Raw genomic sequence first — 19,759 nt, 5'->3', positions numbered from 1 at the left:
TCGAGCTTTGGTTTCGTAAAAAATGCTCCGGAACCTAAAAAATATCCTTTTTGGTACAAAACCAAGGAAAATCCGGAATTCCCAAAAGTATGAACTACAATGGTTTGATCCCTTCACAGGGTATGTAGGCAATCTAGCGACCCACTAGATGCAACCACAAATTCAAATCGAATCCCTGACTCCACCAGTCAAATTCACCCAAACACCAGAAAAATCAAATCATTCCCAAATTACCCAAATGCAAATTCAAGGGCTCTAAACCCTCAAAAATATCTCAAACACAAATCCAAAAATAAATGGGTCATCTACCCATCTAAATCCCCAATGCCTGGAACTACATGTGGTTTGATCCCACAAGGGTATGTAGGCAATCTGGAATCAAATAATCTAGATGCAACCGCGTCCTAAACACTATTCCCATCCCAAAAATCCAAGCCTTCCAATGGGTCATTCACTCATTGGAACTCTTGAACTACGAGTGGCTTGATCCCTTCCCGGGTACGTAGGCAACCCGTTCCAAAATTCGGGTGCAGCCGCAAAAACAAACAACCACACACTGGTTTCTTTATAAATGGAATCAAAGGGTGTTCCCTTGTAACAAGGGATTGTAATTAAGAGACACATTCTGTCTTGAATGGGTCGAACCTGAAATAATTAAAACTCTATTCTGTTAATGAATACGAGTGAAATTACGTTGGGTGACATTTTTCACTTTAGGCAATTTTTACTCAACAGAGATCGATATGAGAGTGTACGTCGTCGATCTACTGTAAACAAAATTTAAGCAACATGTTCTTCCCCAACTGGTTTTGGCAACATTATCAACCTGCATACGTACCACTCTATTAATTGATAAAACATAGAAGATCCAATTTTCCAAAGTATCAAAACAGAACCTTTTAAGCCTACTTGAGACATTGCTGGGGACTGCCCTGTAAACCTGCAATAAGCCTACTTAAGTCTCTGCTGGATGCTTGTATGGGAATATTTGAACTTAAAAGAGAAAATTGATGCCTTGCTCCCTGAATTAATGGACCCTGAAAATTGAAGACCACATGTAATGCTTCATAATATATATGTAGCAGCTGGGAGATGGACTGATGCTGATAGAGTAAGGTCTAGGATATGGAAAAGAGACGTTTGAGAAAAGTACCTGGACTTAATTAGTCTTCTCATGGGACTATTAAGCATTGCCTTGAAGGGTCTCACATGCATGGAGATTATAGTACAAATTAACCCGAAGAGCCTTAGGACTTAGGAGCGGGTTATTGTTCTATACCTATAGTCCTACACAATGTGTCTATCTATCTCATCGCAGTACCTACGGTGCTGTTGGAGTTTCCAGTGCAATTCCGACTTGGAGCATTGTTGGGTAAAGTGTTGAGATTGTGTTGTTTAGTTAATTGCTTTAGTTAATTTCTACTGTTTTGTAATAAGCAATTAGGGTAATTAGCCTCTGTTAATTACGTTTAGTTGCATGCTTTAGTTCATTAGTGATCCACAGCTATCTTGACACGTGTCAAGCTAAGGTGTTTTCTTTGAGTACCATATAAACTCTTCTCTGTACCAACTCAATTGAGTTAGGCTCATTTTCCAGATATTTTCTCTTGGTTTCTCTATTTCTCTCTAGAACTTTCATAAAGAACCCAGAAATTGTTTTGGGACAGGCGGGAGTGTAAAGACTAAAGAGAGAAGAAGCTGCATGGTCGGAGGTCGGTTCAATATGACATGTGCTCAATTTTTTTTTTCGGCAAGAACATGTGCTCAAGTTTTAAACAGCTAGCAATTGTCTTTTACGAGAATAAATAAGTTCAAAGTATCTGAGAAAATATGCAAACTAGCCAAAACTCTGTGAAAAGAAAAAATGAAAATTGAAATTCTTGTTCTTTCCCCAATTGGTCCCCACCACACACACACACATCAACAACTTCAACAACACAAACATTCGGACAAAAGAAAAACCATTCAAAAGCAAAACTTTACTGAACACTTCACTTGAAGAATCGCCGCAATACTAATGTTGATGACCTCATTCATTAGCTAATCAATTTCGTATCGTTAATATTGTGGGTGCTATTTAGTTGAATTCTTTTATTTTCTAAAAATTTTTTAAAATTTCTCAAGTTTTTTTTTGTTTAAGAAATTTTTTGCCGTTGAATATAATCTTCACATATTTATGGCCATCAGATTCAAAATAACTAAATTAGATATTAATTCTTTTTTTTTAGAGTCCTTTAATCTTGACCATTATTTGGAATCAAATGAATCTCCGCCGTTCACTTAATGACAATTGCAATTGGTCCAACGGTATGTTAGTGCGAAAAAATTTGGTAGAAGATCTCTTCACCTACTTTGTTGACTAGAGTAAGAATGAATGTCTTAGGTGAGCCTGAGCGGATATCTTAGGTACTGTACGTAGTTGTAACTTCCGCAAGTCACGCGTTAGTGGATCCATAACACCTCTGTTAAGATAATGTGGAGGAGGGCTTCTCAATTGCTACAGATTCAGTTGAACTGACCGACTCCGCCTTACTTAGATCCACCTCAAGAAATTTCTCAAATAAGTTGGGCCGACTCTCTCTCTGCCTATTTATTGACCAAAACCCGATTCCACCTTCCCCAAATCCACTCCCAGTGGATTCATCAATCCACTCCCAGTGGATTCATCGTGGATGAAATTTCTTGATTAAGAACTCATTTTTGTTAACGTTAGAACCGAAGGCTCTAGTTAGCTTTAGAGAGAGAGAGAGAGAGAGAGAGAGAGAGAGAGAGAGAGAGAGAGAGAGAGAGAGAGAGAGAGAGAGAGAGATAGAGTAAATGAGACACGAAAAATATAGTGGTTCGTCTCCCGCCTTAGCGGGAGACTACATCCACTTAAATGTTTAACTATGCTTGTTGGGCCTTGTGGCCTAAGGGTATTACATGAGGATGTAATGGGATGGTTTCTAAATGGGAGGAGGGGTCCCTTTTATAAGGAAGGGAGTCAATCTCCTTTACAAGTTTTCTAATGTGGGATGCTAAAATCCTATTGTAGGGAATAAAGGATTATTATGGAGGCAACTTGGCAAGGCCGGAAGGTGGCTTCCCAGCGAGGTATTGGCCGCTTCCGACTACCATGGCGTAGCTTGAACATCTGGCTACGTGATGCATATTGCGGTTGGGTCCCCCGAAGAGGGTGTCACATATGCTTGATGACATAGCAAATCCTCCATAATAGTGGAGGTATGTACACATTTCAATACTTTTTTACATCCCTACTCGGTAATTGACCACATGCCTTCACATGTCAAAATTAATTGTAGCACGTCCTATGATGGGACAGTTGTTCTTTTTGTCTTACAGCGAGGATGGAGATGCTAGATAACCCCTAGTGCATCGCTTCCGTCCAAGGACCAAAATATCGAGTTTCAAGGAAATATCGATGGTCCCGGAAATAGAAATATTAAGGATATATCGATTTTGGTAAATAATCAAGAAAAATGATGGAAATTTGAAGAAAAACATGAAAATTTTAAATGAAACTTTTAGATATGTTTGTTTAATCAATTATCTACTATATTTCCAAAAAAAAAAAAAAAAACTTGAATAAGTGCTATTATATAGTGAGCTACAACAATCTAAGGTGAAATATTACATGTAGGATCACTGACAAGTAAATATTTACTTTAAACATCTTTTTTTTTTCTGTAGCTTAAAAACTCAATCACGCTTTATATACATTTTTTTTGTACATAATACAATGCATATTCAAATATAGAGTAAAATTCTAAAAAGTCGTAAATTTTTGAATGGCTGATAATATTTCTATAGTTTACAGATTCGTAAAAAAACAGAGTTGATAGTTTATAACATATATAGATAAGTCGCAAAATATTAACCAAGTAGAGGAGTAACAAGGACTTAGCTAAGTCATCCATTTGTTTCTTAGCCAAGCAGGGTTCGAATCCCAGTCTTGTTGGCCTGTAATTGCCTTTTTGATTGATGTTTAAGCGGGAGAGAGATAAAGGAGCACGTGGCAGGTATGTGGACGGGGGTAGACGGGAAATATCAATAATTTCGCACGAAATTATTGGTAAGTAAAAGATATATCGGGACTTGAAAAAAATGAAATTTCTGCGATTTTTTTTAAAGGTAATTTGATAAGGAAGACTGTTGTTAGTTTCTTCAGTTGTAAAGACTAGAGAGGGAGAGAGAGAGAGAAATAAGAGCACCTGAAGAAGCATCAAGGGCCATATATTACTAAAATGGGAAAAAGAAATGTTCATCTGGATACAACAGTGTAGATTTGTAGTACATCAAACCCCAACAAAATGACCAACTCAGTTTGCAGCCAACAAAGAGTTCAGTTCAATTCAAACAAAGAAACCCAATGGACCACAACTGAAATAAATAACCACTATCCATCCCCCCTTCCTTTTTGCCGAAAAATGCCATCACCTTGCCATTTATGCAAAACCTTCATTGGGAAAACCTAGCACAGCTAATATCTATAAATATATCTGAACAAAATCTCAAACTCAGTACTAGACACGCACCTACCGATGCAATAGATGCTGCGAAAAGCAACCAAAACTTCTTTATTCCTGAACAAATATGCTTCAACCCGAGTGCTGCGAAAAGCACCTCGTCTTCATGATACCGTTGAATTGCCACTCGGGGTCTGTTTAGCCACATAAACTTGCTTCATCTTAGATGGAAAGCTCTTTTCTGCACCCATAGATTGATTCCTTCCATGGAACCCCATTCTTCTGTGGGACCACTCGCCCCCTGAACTATTTTTCTGAGATCCACCTCTCTGATAATAAGAGGAATGGCCATACTGCTGATTAGAGACGTTATTCTTGTGCTGAGAAGGCTGAGATTTGACATTAGAACTTGCGTTGTTATGTCCACTAACACTGCTACTACTGAGATTCTGATCAACATCCGTCTTGCTAGCATCTCCACTGGTGCTTAAAGCTGAGCTCTTAGTGACAACACCCTGTGTTGAGGCCCCAGTGCTGCCGGAGCTGGAAGGGTCTACTAATCCCAGTTCATCTGAAAATCGGGCGACAGTAGCATCTGTCACCACAGGAAAATTCCGACTATTATCAAAAGGTGCTGAAGCTCGAGACTCGGGGAACCTGTTCCCAGTTAATGATTGGTCAACAGGACCATGGGCATGGCTAAATTTGGAAGGGTGCATACCATCACTCTGTTGTTGCAATGGCATCGACAGAGGAACAGACTGAGGAGGTGCAGCAGGAACATGTGGCCAACGAGCTTGAACTGACATGTCAGCAGATGACTGTGCAAAACCATTTTTATCAATGGTTAGTTTCACCAGAGGAGAAATATGGACAGTACCACAGAAATTACACTGCACCAACATTATATGCATGACATGTACACGAACAGGGGCGACAACCCAGGGGTCATACATCACATGGGAGGGAGGGGATGGTTTCAGGTCAACAGTTTGAAATTTACCTGGAAAGGTCAACAGTTTGAAATTTACCTGGAAAGGAGGAACATCAAACATGGCCATAGGTGAAGGCATAGGAAGGAGTGGTGACCCAGGTGCCAAATGCTGGATGGGAGCAGGCATGTTAGTAGGATTGCGCTGTGTAGAAACCATATTCATGTTGTTCATCTCCACTTCGCTCACACCCATGGCCGAAGATACAGGGTTGTGCTTCCAATCAGGCTGCTTTCCTGATGGGATATAGGTAGTACCCATGAAACTCAAGCCAACTTGCCCAAATTGTCCAACAGGTGCGAAGTGGTTATAAACAACCATGTGGGGTGGCCCTTGAACACCTGGTATGCCTCCAGCAGGACTGATAAAAGGACCAGTAAAACCGGCAGGAGGACCATAGAATGAATCTACCCCAGAATGGCATTGCTGCCAGGTCCCAATTGGAGCTGAAGGAGGTGCACTGTTCTTTTGGGATTGTGATTGGTTAGTGGATGCAGATTCATCAGGAGGTCCAAAAGCAAACACAGGAGCACCCATCATGGGATTCATCTCATAAAAAGGAAAATGGGAAGGTGGGCCACCAGGAAAGTGTGGAAGCATTTGGGCTGAAGGATTCTGAGGACTTGGCACAGGTGGCCATAGTGAAATTGGAGGGGTCTCTACGGATAGATCCGCTGGAAGGGAAACACTGAGAGACTCTTCAGACCTAGATTGACTGGCTAATTGCTGATCACCAGATCCACCTACCAAAGATTAAAGACCACTTTAATTTCATAATAATCACAAGACCGAGAAAATAAAGCTCATCACCAAAACCGGACAAATTAACACCTGTTGATATCACATCAACATCAGCACCTTCAACACCCTTGGGACGGGGGGCCACAACGTAATTGGCTATAAGGAAATTATTCTGACTCGGTAAGGGTGGCCGTAAGGAATTCGGAGCGGTGTCAACAGAGAGATCTGCAGGAAGGGAAGCACTGAGAGACTGTGTGGCCCTTGATTGACTGGCTAATTGCTGGTCAGTAGCTCCACCTACCAAAGATTAAAGATACTCTCATACTGAAAAAATTACGATAAGAAGAACAAGACTCAGCATTAGGCAGAAAAATTACTCACCTGCAGTTATCCCATCAATACCAGCACCAACAAAACTCTTCGTATCCGCACCAGAGACAGAGCAAGCACCCAAATTCCCAACAATTTCGTCACTACTGATCGCTGCAACAGCAACAGCTGAAGCAGCTGCTTCAGCTTCCGCTTCAGAGTCTTCCAACTGACCACAAGATTCAGGAGGGTGTTTTTCTTTCTCAAAGAGAAGGTTACAATCATTCTCAGCTGCGGAAAGATTTCTGGAGAGTTGAATCTCTGACCGAGATGGTCCTGGTGGGCCAATTCCATGTGGAACAGCACGGCTGCTAGATGGTAGGATTGTTGGAGATGTGACCGCGCCTGAATACAAAGGGAGAAACCCAATGAGAAATGAGAAAATGCAGCATTTAGTAACCCCCTCAAGATTTTTTAACTGCTCACCAAATTGAATTTTCTCGCCAGCAAGCAGGGAATTGATTGGATTTGCAGCAGAAGAAAACGTTTTATCCTTTGTCAAGATGGATGACGATGACATGCTGGAAACTGAGGTAGTGAGAGATTCAACAGCAGCACGAGAATCAAAGTGCCCAGGCTTCATAGCATCATCAAGTTGGGTCTGCGTCAAGGACATAACCTGTCAGATGCAGTCAGTCAGTTGAGAATATATGAAACTTGCTTGATTTAAAGACACATCATTGACAAAGAATGAAAAAGAAGAGAGTTAATAATTAACAGTACTATGTTGGCAAGTTCTAATTAGGAATTCCTCTCTCTCTCTCTTCTATGTCTAAATACACGTATTGAAGATACAATCATGTTGTCAAATTTGTACTTCTGGTGTTTGTTAATTAGTGGCAAGCATTTTACTTCATGAAAGAAAACAACATGAAGGTATTTGCAGGTTGGATAAACCTTTTCTTGGCATTTATGCCAATATCACTAGATTATACTTTTAGAAGAACACGTTCTTCACCCATTAATCAGATATTAAAGACTCAAATGTACCCCTCCCACTATGCTAAACAAAAAGAGATAATCAAAGCACGACTAAAGCACCGATACAGTATGTGAGGACACAGGAACATACAGAGGAAACTTATAAGTTAGGGTAAGCACAGACAAGTAAAACTACTCCAACTAAATCCCAAATAGAAGTTTTGAACAATCCAAAAAGACATGCATGCTAATAGCGAAGTGTATTACACCAGTCAAACTCAAAATACTAAAGAATAGATGGACAGGGAGTTTCTATTTACAGCCAAAAAAAAAATATCCATTTCCACACCCCTTAATTTCTGAAATCACCATGTAAGCTGTATTCACTAACTTTTGAAAAAACATTCAACAAACTAATAATGAAGCACCTCTCCCTCCTCCCCTCTCGCATCATCAACATACATGAAACAAAACAGCCATGGCAAGACAGCATGCCTGGTGGTGGTAACTATGCCATGGCGTTTGGAGGGTGGCCGGTAAAATATTTAAAAAAAGTTGAGTGAATACAAGTACATAAACATGCAAGTGAGATTGTGTGTGTGAAATGACTAGTTTTTTGGGGTACTAGAGGCATTGGAGCAAATCATGAAAGCAATACAGAGAAACAGCAAACAGAAAAGCAACACATTGTATCACACTTTGTAAGAGTACACCTATTCAGAATTAAAACTGATGAACACAACAAATAGTAGAATATAACTGCTCTGCACACCTGTTGATTAGACCGTGAATTACCCCATGATCCCAAAGATGACGGAACATTATCGGGGACCTTAATCTTGTTGTCAAGAATCATGCCTCGTCCAAGGTTCTTTACACCACCTGACACTACAGGAAGGGAGCTTGTGTGGAGGGACCTGTTAAGAGGAAATAAAATAGTGATTACAAACCTCGGTACAATTTGCCAGGGATATAAATTTCTACAAGAGACAACATACCTCATAGTTTGGGATCTGATATCAGCCTGGCCATCACTTTTCACAGCTGGAGTACCAATTGGAGCCAGCGGTTGAGCGCCAGTTGTGTTAAATCCAGCTGATACTTCAGTATTTGCCAATCCACGTCCCTCATTACCAACAAAATCAGAGCGAATGTTGTTTCCTGCTTCTCCATTTGCCACTGTAGAATTCTTACCCAAGTTGGTAGAGATAGTTGTACCTTTTAAAGTTGAACGTGGTTTCCGCGATACCTGGAAAAATCAATAAATGCAGTTGAGCAATACTATTTCACATTAATTCAAGGCAGAGAGCAAAACTGAAACACAACAGGCATTACATTACAACCTTTGAGACCCGAGATTTTGCCTTGATTTCTTTTTCTCTCTGTTCACGTCGATCATTCAGCATTTGCCTCTTTGATCTCACTTCAATGAAATCGTCTTCATCACTAGGAGCCTCTATGCCAGTTTGCTCAAAAACCCGCACAACACCACTTTGCAGAGGAGCATAAACATCTTCTTCAGAATGAAAATGTCTTTTAAGGTTTCCCTCTCCAAAATGTGGGAGATTCTGGCTCTTTGCCAAGGCATCTTTTCCCACACCCTTATCAGTCCTGCTTCCATACTCTATTTCTTGTGAACTACTTGAACCAGGAGTCATACCTTCTGACTCTGAAATTTGTTTTGATTGTTTATTCGACATGACAACCTTTCTAGGCCCACTTCTCACAGAAGGTCCCAAACCCCTTACAGGAGCATATTTCTCTTCCAGTCCAAGATGGTTGGATGATACTGAACCTGTAGACTGCCTTTTGTCAGCACTTGCTCGAACACGAAATTCAGTACGCTGCATATTACGTCGAGGTCTCCTCTGATATCCACTAGATTCTACGTGGGTAAGCTCAGGAACTGGAAATGATCTTGAGCCAGGATTTTTAACTGTAAACACAAATTTTTTCCCTCTGCCACCACCAGGTACCGGACCATAAGCCTTTGGCCCACCTATATCTCTTCCTTTGACAACTGTCTGAGCTGACGATGCTCCAATTTCAGACCGCTTTTCAGATTCCCCGTTACCAGAAAAAGCACTGAAGTTTTTCCCAACCAAATTATTGTGTCCCTGATCTTCCGCTTGGAAAAGTGACCCAGACGTTAAACTGCTATCGCCAATATAGGATTTTGCTGCTCCCCGCTGCCCCATAACAGAGGTTTCTGCATTTTCTCCTGCTGCCTTTGGATTTACCCCTTCAGATACATACCCTTGAGATGGATCCAAGTGCCTTGAAGCAAGGCCCTGACGATTATCAGTCGGAAGTGATACAACATCATCTTTCATATTTTGAGTAGTACCTTGACCAGATTGAATAGGCTGAGGACCTCCTGAACTCTGATTTACAGAAAAACCAGATGGAACATTGGGCTGAATAAAAGACATCGATTGAGGAGCCAATGGCAGTACTCCCTGGGATATAGGAGATGTATACCTTAGCTGTCCAAACTGGAAGAGAGGAGGCTGTGATGGGTGCATGTGAGCAAGAGAAGGGCCAACCTGAGGGTGCAGAGGAAGAGGCATCTGTATAGAACCAATTTGTATAGCTGGGACTGGAGATGGTATCAGAGATGGACCTGAAAACAGCCCAAACTGAAGCTTGACAGGTCCCTCCGTCTGATTTTGAACAGCAGATACTGTAGGCATGACAGTCTGACTAGACAACAAATGAGAGGTAAGATTAACTGAAGAAGCAACGTGATTCTGGGAAGATGGCCCAGAACTACTAGAAGCATCCACATGATCCACGCTTTCAGGACCAGCTGACATATGATGGACATTATTTGGCTGAATAACTAAATTCTGCATTGCCTTATCAGTTTCCTGGAACATTCTGGAAGAACTACCTGCACCTAGTTGAGAGGAATCATCCATATGTTGAAGGGTCTTTTCATCAGTATGAATTCCATCAAAGGACCCGTGTTCTTCAACAGTGCCAGAGCAAACCTGAGGTACAACAAATGTACTTTCTTCATTCCTTGAAGTTCTATCAAATTCATCATTTGGCATTCCAACTTCAACTCCTTCATTGAAGCATAGAACAAAGTTGTCCATATCGGGGGACTCTTTCCCCTCTAAATGCATATCTTCATGCACTTCATCTTCTTCCTCATATCCATCTTCATCCTCATCATACTCCTCTTGCTCCTGAAGTTGTTCATTGTTCTCAACAGCCCATTCTTCATCATCACCAGTCGAGACAGAACTTGAATCCTTTCCAGGAACAGTAGGTAATACAAGGGATTCATTCTCCTGACCAGGCAGGGTAACATTTTTACTGTTTCCTGGGGCAGATAAAACTGAAGAATCTCTGGATTCATCCAAGTCATCATGAGAAAGAGGAGTCGGAGAACTAGGGGGGCTAGACACAGAAAGAGATGACTGTGAGTCACACCTTGGAGTGGTGTCCAGTTTTTGCTCCTCATTCCCAGTATTTTCTTGTTTGACTTCAATGATTTCAGGTTGTACAAGATTCTCCGGTCGATTTCCATCATAACCTGTCTGCATGGTAGATTCACTTCTAGCTGCATGATTGTATTGCATCTCATTTTCTGGAAAAGCTGAGGGGCCAGGACGATCAGGTTCACCTCTGTAGGAGGGTTTGTGCATAGAAGCCAGTGACGGCGGTGGAAGGACACGAGGCTGCCTCGCAGAATACCGTGACCTACCAAAGGAATAAGGCCCATCTGCATCAGAATTTGGATATAGTGGTTCAGGATAAGGAGAATAAGGATTGCCATGGACCCGGCCCTGCCCCCATCCAACATCACTGAACTTTTCAGCAAAGTTATCATGGAAATCAGACTCAATCTCCATGTTTCTGCTATAATGATCCACATCCCCAGAAAGGTTCCACCTCTGCCCCCTTAAATGAGAAATGTCATCCATGTGAGAGTCTGCAATCCCTCCTTTATGGTATGTCCTAGAAGGCATCAATCCACCACCTCCATAGAGCTCTTTCCTTGACTGAGCTCTCCCACCAACAGATGAATCTCTATCTCTTCTCAGACTATGATGACCATTGTCCTGATCTTGTAGAAGTAAGGTTGAGTTGTTCCCATTCTCATACACATCTCTTCTCCATGAATTAACAGGCTTTCCGCCATCCACAAAAGCAGAACTATCTCTAGGTAAATGAGTCCTAGAACCCATCTCGAAGGACCTGTTTAAACTTGAATCAGAAGATGCTGAGGCTGTTATCCTCTCCACCATTCTTTCACCATCCTCCCAGTCACCAATGTCCCTTGAGACATCTTTGTCTTTCACCATCCTAGACATATTTTCATCTGCAACAGCGAAAGAATTACCACCAGCCTTTGCTGTTTCAGCCTTCCTTTTGGCAATCCTCTCCTCCAATTCTATAAGCTTCTGCTTAGCAGCATGCTTCCTCCTTTCTTCCTCCATAAACAACCTCCGTTTCTCCTCTTCCCTGGCTACTCTCTGCTCTTCAGCTCTTCGCATGGCTTCAAGTTGTTCTTGTTCTGCTCTCCATGCTGCTTCCCTAGCTTCTTCTTCCATCCTTCTCTGCCTCTCTATATGTTCCTTAGCCAGCCTTACTCTCTCCTCCTCTTCTCTTCGAGCTAACTCCAAAGCTTTTTCTTGTTCTTCAAGGATCCGCTGGCGCTCCTGTTCCTGCATTTTCTGAACCCTCTCAAGTTCAGCCTCAAAAGATTCCCTAACAGGATCATGGAAATCAGTTTGTCTGGTCACGTCTTTTTTCTTCTTAACCACACCAAAAAGACCCCCAGAGAAGGGATCCCGGGTGTCAAAATCTGTACCTCCAAAGTCTTCCGCATAAGGTTTTTCACTCTTTGAGAATGGACGCTTCTCCCTTCCAAAATTGAGTAATGGATCATTCACAGGTAGTCCTTTGCTACCCAAAGAGTATGAGGGTTTGGACACTGAGCTATTCTGTATGGCATCACCTCTGTATCTGTTCTGCTGTTCACTGCCATAACGGTCTCGTTTATTCCACTCAGCCCCTCGGCTTGCATGTGAATCCATAGCATTGTTCCAAGGTTGTCTCCCTCCATGTCTATACCCTGCATCCTTCCTACCGAAATTATCTTGAGCACTTTCTTGAAAAGGCATCAGATTATGCTTGTTTTCCCTAGCTGTTTCTCTGTTTAGACTCGATGGCCTTGCACCAAAACCATTTCTGTCATTTCCAACTAGATCAGTAATTCCATCCTTTGGAAGAGTAGCATTTCTCCATGAGCTTCCTTCCCTTTCTTCTCTACTAGGTGTTCTTACATCTCTACCATATTGGTCCACCTTAGGGACTTCACTGGAAGAAACCTTTCCAGTTTCATTGTCACGCAGACCTCGTCTCTCAGAAAGGTTATGAACTGGCTTGTGCGGTAGAACACTTATTCTTGGCATATCAAAATCCCTATCCCAATAAGCTTCTGTGTTTGAAAACCCATGGTCTCTGCCTCGGTCTGTGAAACCATGACTCGTATCACGCTCATCATCTGCCCAATCTGATCTCGGATTCAACCGAACTAGTGGTAATGGACCGGGAAAGTAGTCCTCCTGCTTCCGTGCTTGCTCTGATGCTCTATTACCACCCAAACCCCGACTTTCACCCCCATTCTCATTCAGTACATTGCTTGTACCACGACTTGATGTCTGCAATTGCGGGCGCATGTCAACAATCGTACTAGAATGAGTACTGCCTCTCTGCTCATTCAGCAATTCATCACGCACTTGTCTCTGTTTCTGATTCAAACCATCCTTCTGCTTCTGTGCGGGCCCTGATCCAGAAGGCAAAGCAGCCTGCAGAGAAGGGAAATCCTCGCCCCTCAACAGCATGGCTTTCTCCAACGAGTGATAAGCTGGAGCAGAAGCAGTAGCAATCGGTCCCACTGAACCAGGCCGAGCTGAAGGTGGCATATAAACACTGGTCCCCACACTGTTCCCCCTACCGGCCCCATCATTACCATGCACACTACTCTGGTCAATTCCATTCCCATCAGCTCCATGATCACCAAACACTTCTTTCTCCTGCAATGCAACAGCAGCAGTGGGCTTCGTCCACCCCATTCCCGCCGAATTAGGCCTCGACCCAGTCCCCGACACCCCTGCGCCAGCCGGCCCACCTCCCGAACCGGCCGAATCAAATCTCTCGTGCTCTTTGCGCAGCGAGGGCAGATTCAAGGGGGTGGTACAGAAAGCTTCGGCCCAGCCTTGTGCGCACTGCGAGGCCTGGAAAGGACCACCATTCCTCCAGTGGCATGACTCCCGCCGGGTCTGGACCGATTGGGGCCGTAGGAGCCAGGGTGCGGCGGATGGTGATGATGAGAAGGCTGCCCATATGATTTGTTGAGATTGACAGATACAAACTTTGCCCCGACTCCGGGATTAGCCATATCTCACTCCTCCGACCCAATCCAATTAGCCGGCACCGAATTCCGCCAACGCATCAAAAACCCTAACCCTAGCCTTTCTGCTCCCGCCCGCCCAGATTTTATTCAATCACAGACTGTTCCCCTTTCACGGATCTCAGATTAACCAAACCCTAGAGATTAACCCCTGATCGATCAAAACCAAAAAGAAAAAAAAAATTTCAATTATCACAACAACAACAAAAAACGATCCTCAATTTCGATTAATTAATCCAAACACACTAATCCTAATCCTAGTTTCTAAACAATAACAGCTTCCACACTGCGATTACCCATTTTGTTAGGGTTAGGTCGCTGTAGGATAGTGTAATAAGAGAAGAATGATAATGGGGAAAAAGAAGGGGGAGTAGGATAAGGAAGCTTACCTCCGGGAGCGTGAGATAGAGAACGGCGGGGGTAAACGTGCGCCGCGGTTAGGAAGGCGTAAGATAGAAGAAGCCCTACCGTCTCACCGGGAAAAAAAAAAAGAGAAGAGAAAAAAGAGGGAGAGGAGGGAATGAAACGAAAAATGAGCTAAGCACACGAGAGACGAGAGGAAACCAAGGAATGGGTCTTTTTCTTTTCCACTTTCCACCCCTCTATTTTCCGGTTATTATATTTCTGACCTAAGGGTTTTTGTAAATTGTATTACTAGCCTCACCTAAGGGTCACAGTTAGAAATTACAGAGTACGGACACCGCTTAGAATTTAACGGGTTCAGACATAAGTCGTGAGTGTACCAAGTACTGAGGGTACTTTGTCTTTGACTTTATGAGTGATGAAACTACGGTACTAATAAACACTGTCCGGTGCCTACCCAATTCATCTTTCCTAGCTGCCTAGCGTAACCCCTGATGTACTGTTTGAATGGTTTTTTGTTTTCTAATCCAAACTTAAATTAGGCTTGACAGAGGACCTGAAATGAGTTTAGAAACAATAATTTTTGCTGAGGCGAATTCAAGATTAGAAAACATCATTCAAATTTGATCATCTTAAAGTTTAATCAGCAATCTCACACACATGATGCGTGTGTAATTTAAAGACTTTCACATCATTCATGTACACCGGAGAGCAAACAAAATAAAGAAATTCAGCCTTGTTTATCAAAGATGAGCTATTATGAGAACAAACCGCCAGCCTTCCGATACGCATTAAATTTAAACACATCGCTTTGGCTCAGCTCGTTTACACCGGAATGTATTTTTGACATAATAGTAATAGTAAAGTCATTTTAAAGGGAGAGCCAATGAGACGAGAAAACACACCTTCTAAAATGGAATTCGCAAGCCCAAATCCACCTCTGGGCCTGGGCCTCTCTGATAAGATAATATTTATATTCTGAAAACGGAAGGGACATTCGAAGCCGAAGGTGAGTTCGGTTCAGGTGAAGAAAGTGTCGAGTTTGGTTGAAACTTAGAACCATGGCGATTGATGCCATTGAAGCTCCCTCTCCTCCATCTCTATCACCTTCCCATTTCAGGTTTCATTCATCTCATGCTTCTATTTCTCGAATCTTTTTTTTTTTTTGTTATTTGTAAACAAAAAAAAAAAAGTTCTGTTTGCAGTCAACAGCGCCACTTCTATCTCGCCGTCGACAGGCTCCAGTTCAAGTTGGTATGTTTCTTCGATCCCTATTATTAATGTATAATTATATATATAGACACACACACTTTACAGACGGAGGACGTTGAGATTAGAATGAACTGAATCTGTGAATTGAATTGAGCAGGAGACATTTATGGACCTCTTGGGCGTGGCGGGAAGGCGCCCCTGTCTTCCAATGGTGGTCTGCTGCAGCTCACGTGACGAACTCGACGCCGTCAGCTCCGCCGTCGCAACCGTCCCCTATATCTCTCTGGCCCCTCTGGTAATTTGACACTAGAATGCCCATTATACTTTGTCTTACATATTTACATACCTATTTGATTTTGTATTTTAAGTATTCCCATTTGCGTTACAGATGAGCTAATATCGCCTAATCCTCTATTTACATAAAAAATAAATAAATAAATCTATTTCATTGTGTATCTGTGTTAAGTAAAATATTGGAATCAACAGTGCAAAACAGAGAAGAGATAAGCTGGTGTGGGAAGCTTTGGTGTTGGCATTGTAGCCGGCTCAATGATGTTTAAGTTAGATGTAGAGGAGGAAGAAACAGATCATAGTTTGTGCTATAGCTGTTGCCGTTCTAACCTTGAAATTGTTGTTGTCTATGCGGTATGGAAGATGACATTGCGGTATTCTTATGCTAGAGTAATTTGTGATGAGTTAATTTGCTAATAGGAAATGATAGTTCTGAACAATACAATAGATGGACTTTTGGGACTTTGAAGGCGTGATATGTGGTTCATTTACATTAGTTGTTACGGTTATCTCATGAACTTTTGCAACAGTGTCACTGATGTTTAGAGACATTTATCTTGAAATTTCCCACTACTGTTAATGTCTTTGATTAATACAGTCTGCAAATCATATCTTGTATCACAGTACACTGACCTAGCTGAAGCAGACCGTGCTGCAATATTAGAGTCCTTCAAGCAAGCAACCATCAGGTGGAACCCAGAAGTTGGTGCTCAATCAGCTGATGACAGTGAGCCTGTGAAAGAGGAACAAAAATCTCATATGATAGTTGCTACAGATGCATGCATTCCGCTTCTTGCTTCTGGGGAGTCACCTATTTCTGCTCGTGTTCTTATAAACTATGAGTTACCTGCAAAGAAGGTCCGGTTCTATTTCTTCCCTTGGAACTGATAATGTGCTGCAATTGCCTGCATTCATTTTTGCTGATTATTACTCTTATAGACTATTACTTTACGGTATACATCGAATATTCCAATTTCAGTGTAGGGGATGTTCTATTTTTTTCAGTTATATTCTAAATTAATCATCTGCAAAAATCCCAAGGACCTGCTGTCTTGCTTCAAAGTTTAATATAAACTTGAATGTTTACAAGAGGCTTTTGTGGTTCTTGGATTGAATAGGCTTTAAGGCTAAGACCATATGCTTACTCAGTCCTCAAAAGTTTTGTCAACTTTGTGCTCAGTTGCTTCTCTTGTTGTACATCAGATTCCACGGGCACTGTTTTTGCAGTTTCTTGGGTAGTTCTTAGATATTTTGCTTCATATGTTTTTTTTTTTTTTGGGGGGATGGGGGCGCACCACCGACTGGGAAGCATGGCTCTCATTCTTAAGTTTAGTTTCCCTCAGAAAGAATTAGTTGTACTTCTTTTGTTGTCCCTCTGTTTACTAGGCATTCTGGTAATTTAAGCTCTTAGCGACGAGCCATTAATTCTAATCTGCACATGTTTGCTTTGCCACCTTAAACTTGCATTACACACCGTTTACCTTGTACTTTCTCGTGTATTTACTTTCTCCTCCCCAAATTATTTTGTAGGAAATATATACAAGGCGTATGGCAACTTGTTTGGCTGCAGGTTCTTCCCTACTATGCTGTACTTCTTTGTTAGTTGCATAAAATGGGGTTTGCAGTCTTGCAGTAACTTCCTCTAAAATGTGTGCAGATGGGATTGTAATCAATATGGTTGTGGGGGGTGAGGTAGTAACTCTCAAAAGTATTGAAGAAAGCAGCAACCTAGTCATAGCTGAGATGCCCATAAATGTAAGTTTTCCATGTTCACATTTCGTTTAGTTGTCCTTTACTTTCTGTATCTCGCACATCTTCACTCACTCATACACTCATTTTGATATGAGATGATTCATTTTATTGCAGATTTCTGAGATTTTATGAAGACATATGATCTCTCCTATGCCAGACGACAAGTTAAAGGACCAGATCCCTCGTACTGTGCGATGGTTGAAGCACTTAAATGTGATGCTGGTGCATTTTGAGTAGTCACTTGTATAAACTTAATCTGATATGAGTTTTGTATCACTTTTTTCATAGCTAAACCGAGAGACAGTAGTTGGCTAGAAAAGGCCGCATGACGATCACAGCAACACTATATATTTGGCTCTTGTGTAGTTGTGAGGCATGTTCAAAGAATTATGTTCAAGTAGCTTTGCTGACTGTTACGACTGTGTACACAAGATTTATAGGGCAGTAGAGTGTATGTTTGATCTTTTTTGTATGTCAAAACTAGTTTAAATGGGATAAATGTGAATTTTACAAATCTTCTGTTTATATCAATGTGGAAGACCAATTAGAAATATTGCTTTCTTATTCAAGTCTCTGTTTATTTTGTTTTCATTATCAATAGTCAGAAATATCCAACCAAGATACCATATTATTTCACATTTTTCAGTGTTTATTTAATAAGAGGGACAACATCCTTTCCCAATAAATAAGTCGTCGAACTAACGCGCAAGTTGTTTCTCTATTAGATCTAAGTCCAAAATTCACATCCCTTATTAGATATAGTCCGGTTGATTTTTTTTGTTAATTGCGGTCATATGACTCAGCTACCAACTTGGATTTCTTTCCATTTATATTTTGCCGACTCAACACTACGAATTTTCATTTTAGTGCATTCCGAATATACCCTTATATATACCTTAAAAGCTGAAAATACTAATTTTAAAGGCATTCATTGTATTCTTGATTAATTGCAATGTAATCAATATTTTGAAATTTATGGAAAAATGTAACATTAGCAATATTTTATTGTCCAATTGATTACTTGTTTGAAATTGATAACTAAAGTATATCACCTTCAGTCCAAAAACGTAAACTTTATAATTGTTCCATAATTAGTGATCTGCAACTATGAGATTATCTAATCACAACCATTGACAAAAACACATTCATGCATGGTTCATGTCAGGCAACATCATATACCAATTGAATCACAAATTTTACAATTAATTTCATGATTTCAGCGTCTACAATTATGATATAATTTATCTTTTGTTTCTATATATATGTTACATCTCGATCAGTAAATCTTTCAAAACTTTATTCAACTTTCAGTGGCTTAATCACACCTTGAATTGAGGTAATCGTTCTCTTAATTGATGATATTTGTCTACCATATGGGTATGTGTTTTGTAATGCTTATATTCTTTCATTTTTGTGTAGTGAATTGACGACATAATCAAAAAAACTTGCACTCTACAATATAAGAGTCTTAGTTGCATGTAATTAAATCATCGACATGCCAATGGATTTGGGGTTTGGATTTAGTTCTGCCCCCAATTTGGAGTCTCAATTATGATAGAAGTTTCCATGCATAAAGATGAGAGAGAGAGACGGGTAGGGGGAATCGACACTGGTTTTAGGCGCACTCTGGATCAGCCATGGTAGTCACACAAAAATTGATCTGTAGGTCTTTCTCAATTTTATCTATCTTGGACGATCCTATTTGAAATAGGTTACAAATGACGTCTCAAAGATGAGATATGTGCGTGTAAAAGACGAGATGAACATTAATATTAGGACTAAATATTGTTCAGTCCCTGAATTTTTACTGAAAAACACTTTAATCCCTCGCCTTTTTAATTTGACATGTTTACTCCTTCACCTCTCAATTATAAACCAATAGGTCCATTTCATTACTCTCCATCCAAAATCTCCGTTAAGTCACTGACGTGGCATTACTTTCGCGCCAAAATACCTATTATACCCTCACTTACTTTTTTTTTTTTTTTTTTTTGCTATTTACCTCTTATTCTTCCAGCTCTCTCGCCTCCTTTTGTTCACCTCGTGTTCTCTTTCTTCACCTCCTCAATCTTCCTCACTTTCTTCCCACAAACCCATCTCCGCCACCCCCAGACCCAATTCCCCCAAACCCCTAACCCTAGCCGCTGAGCTCGCCACCCTTCCCGTCCTCTCCTTCATCGGCGACAAGATCGGCGAGACCTTTCTCGACCTCAAGTCCGCCC

The 19,759-nt window shown here is 41.2% G+C and overlaps 2 protein-coding genes across 3 annotated transcripts; one reads left to right on the top strand and one right to left on the bottom strand.

Moving 5' to 3' along the window:
- Positions 1-4,202: 4,202 nt before the first annotated feature.
- Positions 4,203-14,469, bottom strand: LOC112186044. Its single transcript, XM_024324397.2, is given in 11 exon segments — positions 4,203-5,061; positions 5,188-5,287; positions 5,498-6,201; positions 6,290-6,496; positions 6,581-6,913; positions 6,995-7,187; positions 8,262-8,406; positions 8,488-8,738; positions 8,833-13,694; positions 13,697-14,070; positions 14,309-14,469. Coding segments are annotated over 10 exon segments (7,437 nt in total). The 5' UTR covers positions 13,908-14,070; positions 14,309-14,469; the 3' UTR covers positions 4,203-4,630.
- A 775-nt stretch (positions 14,470-15,244) lies between these two features.
- LOC112188058 (eukaryotic initiation factor 4A-I) lies at positions 15,245-18,062 on the top strand. 2 transcript variants are annotated; one of them, XM_024327077.2, is made up of 7 exons: positions 15,245-15,402; positions 15,488-15,536; positions 15,652-15,789; positions 16,410-16,643; positions 17,316-17,355; positions 17,443-17,540; positions 17,652-18,062. In XM_024327077.2, exons 1-7 carry the CDS (start codon positions 15,344-15,346, stop codon positions 17,667-17,669), a joined length of 636 nt encoding a protein of 211 aa, XP_024182845.1. In that variant the 5' UTR covers positions 15,245-15,343; the 3' UTR covers positions 17,670-18,062. The 2 variants fall into 2 exon arrangements, with proteins under 2 accessions (XP_024182845.1, XP_024182844.1); XM_024327076.2 differs by having other exon boundaries at positions 15,255-15,402; positions 15,476-15,536.
- The last annotated feature ends 1,697 nt before the right edge of the window (positions 18,063-19,759 follow it).

Source organism: Rosa chinensis, chromosome 2 (genome assembly GCF_002994745.2).
Source record: "Rosa chinensis cultivar Old Blush chromosome 2, RchiOBHm-V2, whole genome shotgun sequence".
Lineage (NCBI taxonomy): Eukaryota > Viridiplantae > Streptophyta > Magnoliopsida > Rosales > Rosaceae > Rosa > Rosa chinensis.
The sequence above is the reverse complement of the archived record's forward strand: the minus strand, read 5'-3'. Positions and strand labels throughout refer to the sequence as shown.

Coding starts and splice junctions, on each gene's coding strand:
- LOC112188058 (XM_024327076.2), top strand. CDS start 15,344: ATGGCGATTGATGCCATTGAAGCTCCCTCTCCTCCATCTCTATCACCT. Junction 15,403..15,475: donor CTATCACCTTCCCATTTCAG/GTTTCATTCATC, acceptor AAAAAAAAAAAG/TTCTGTTTGCAGTCAACAGC. Junction 16,644..17,315: donor ATGAGTTACCTGCAAAGAAG/GTCCGGTTCTAT, acceptor ATTATTTTGTAG/GAAATATATACAAGGCGTAT.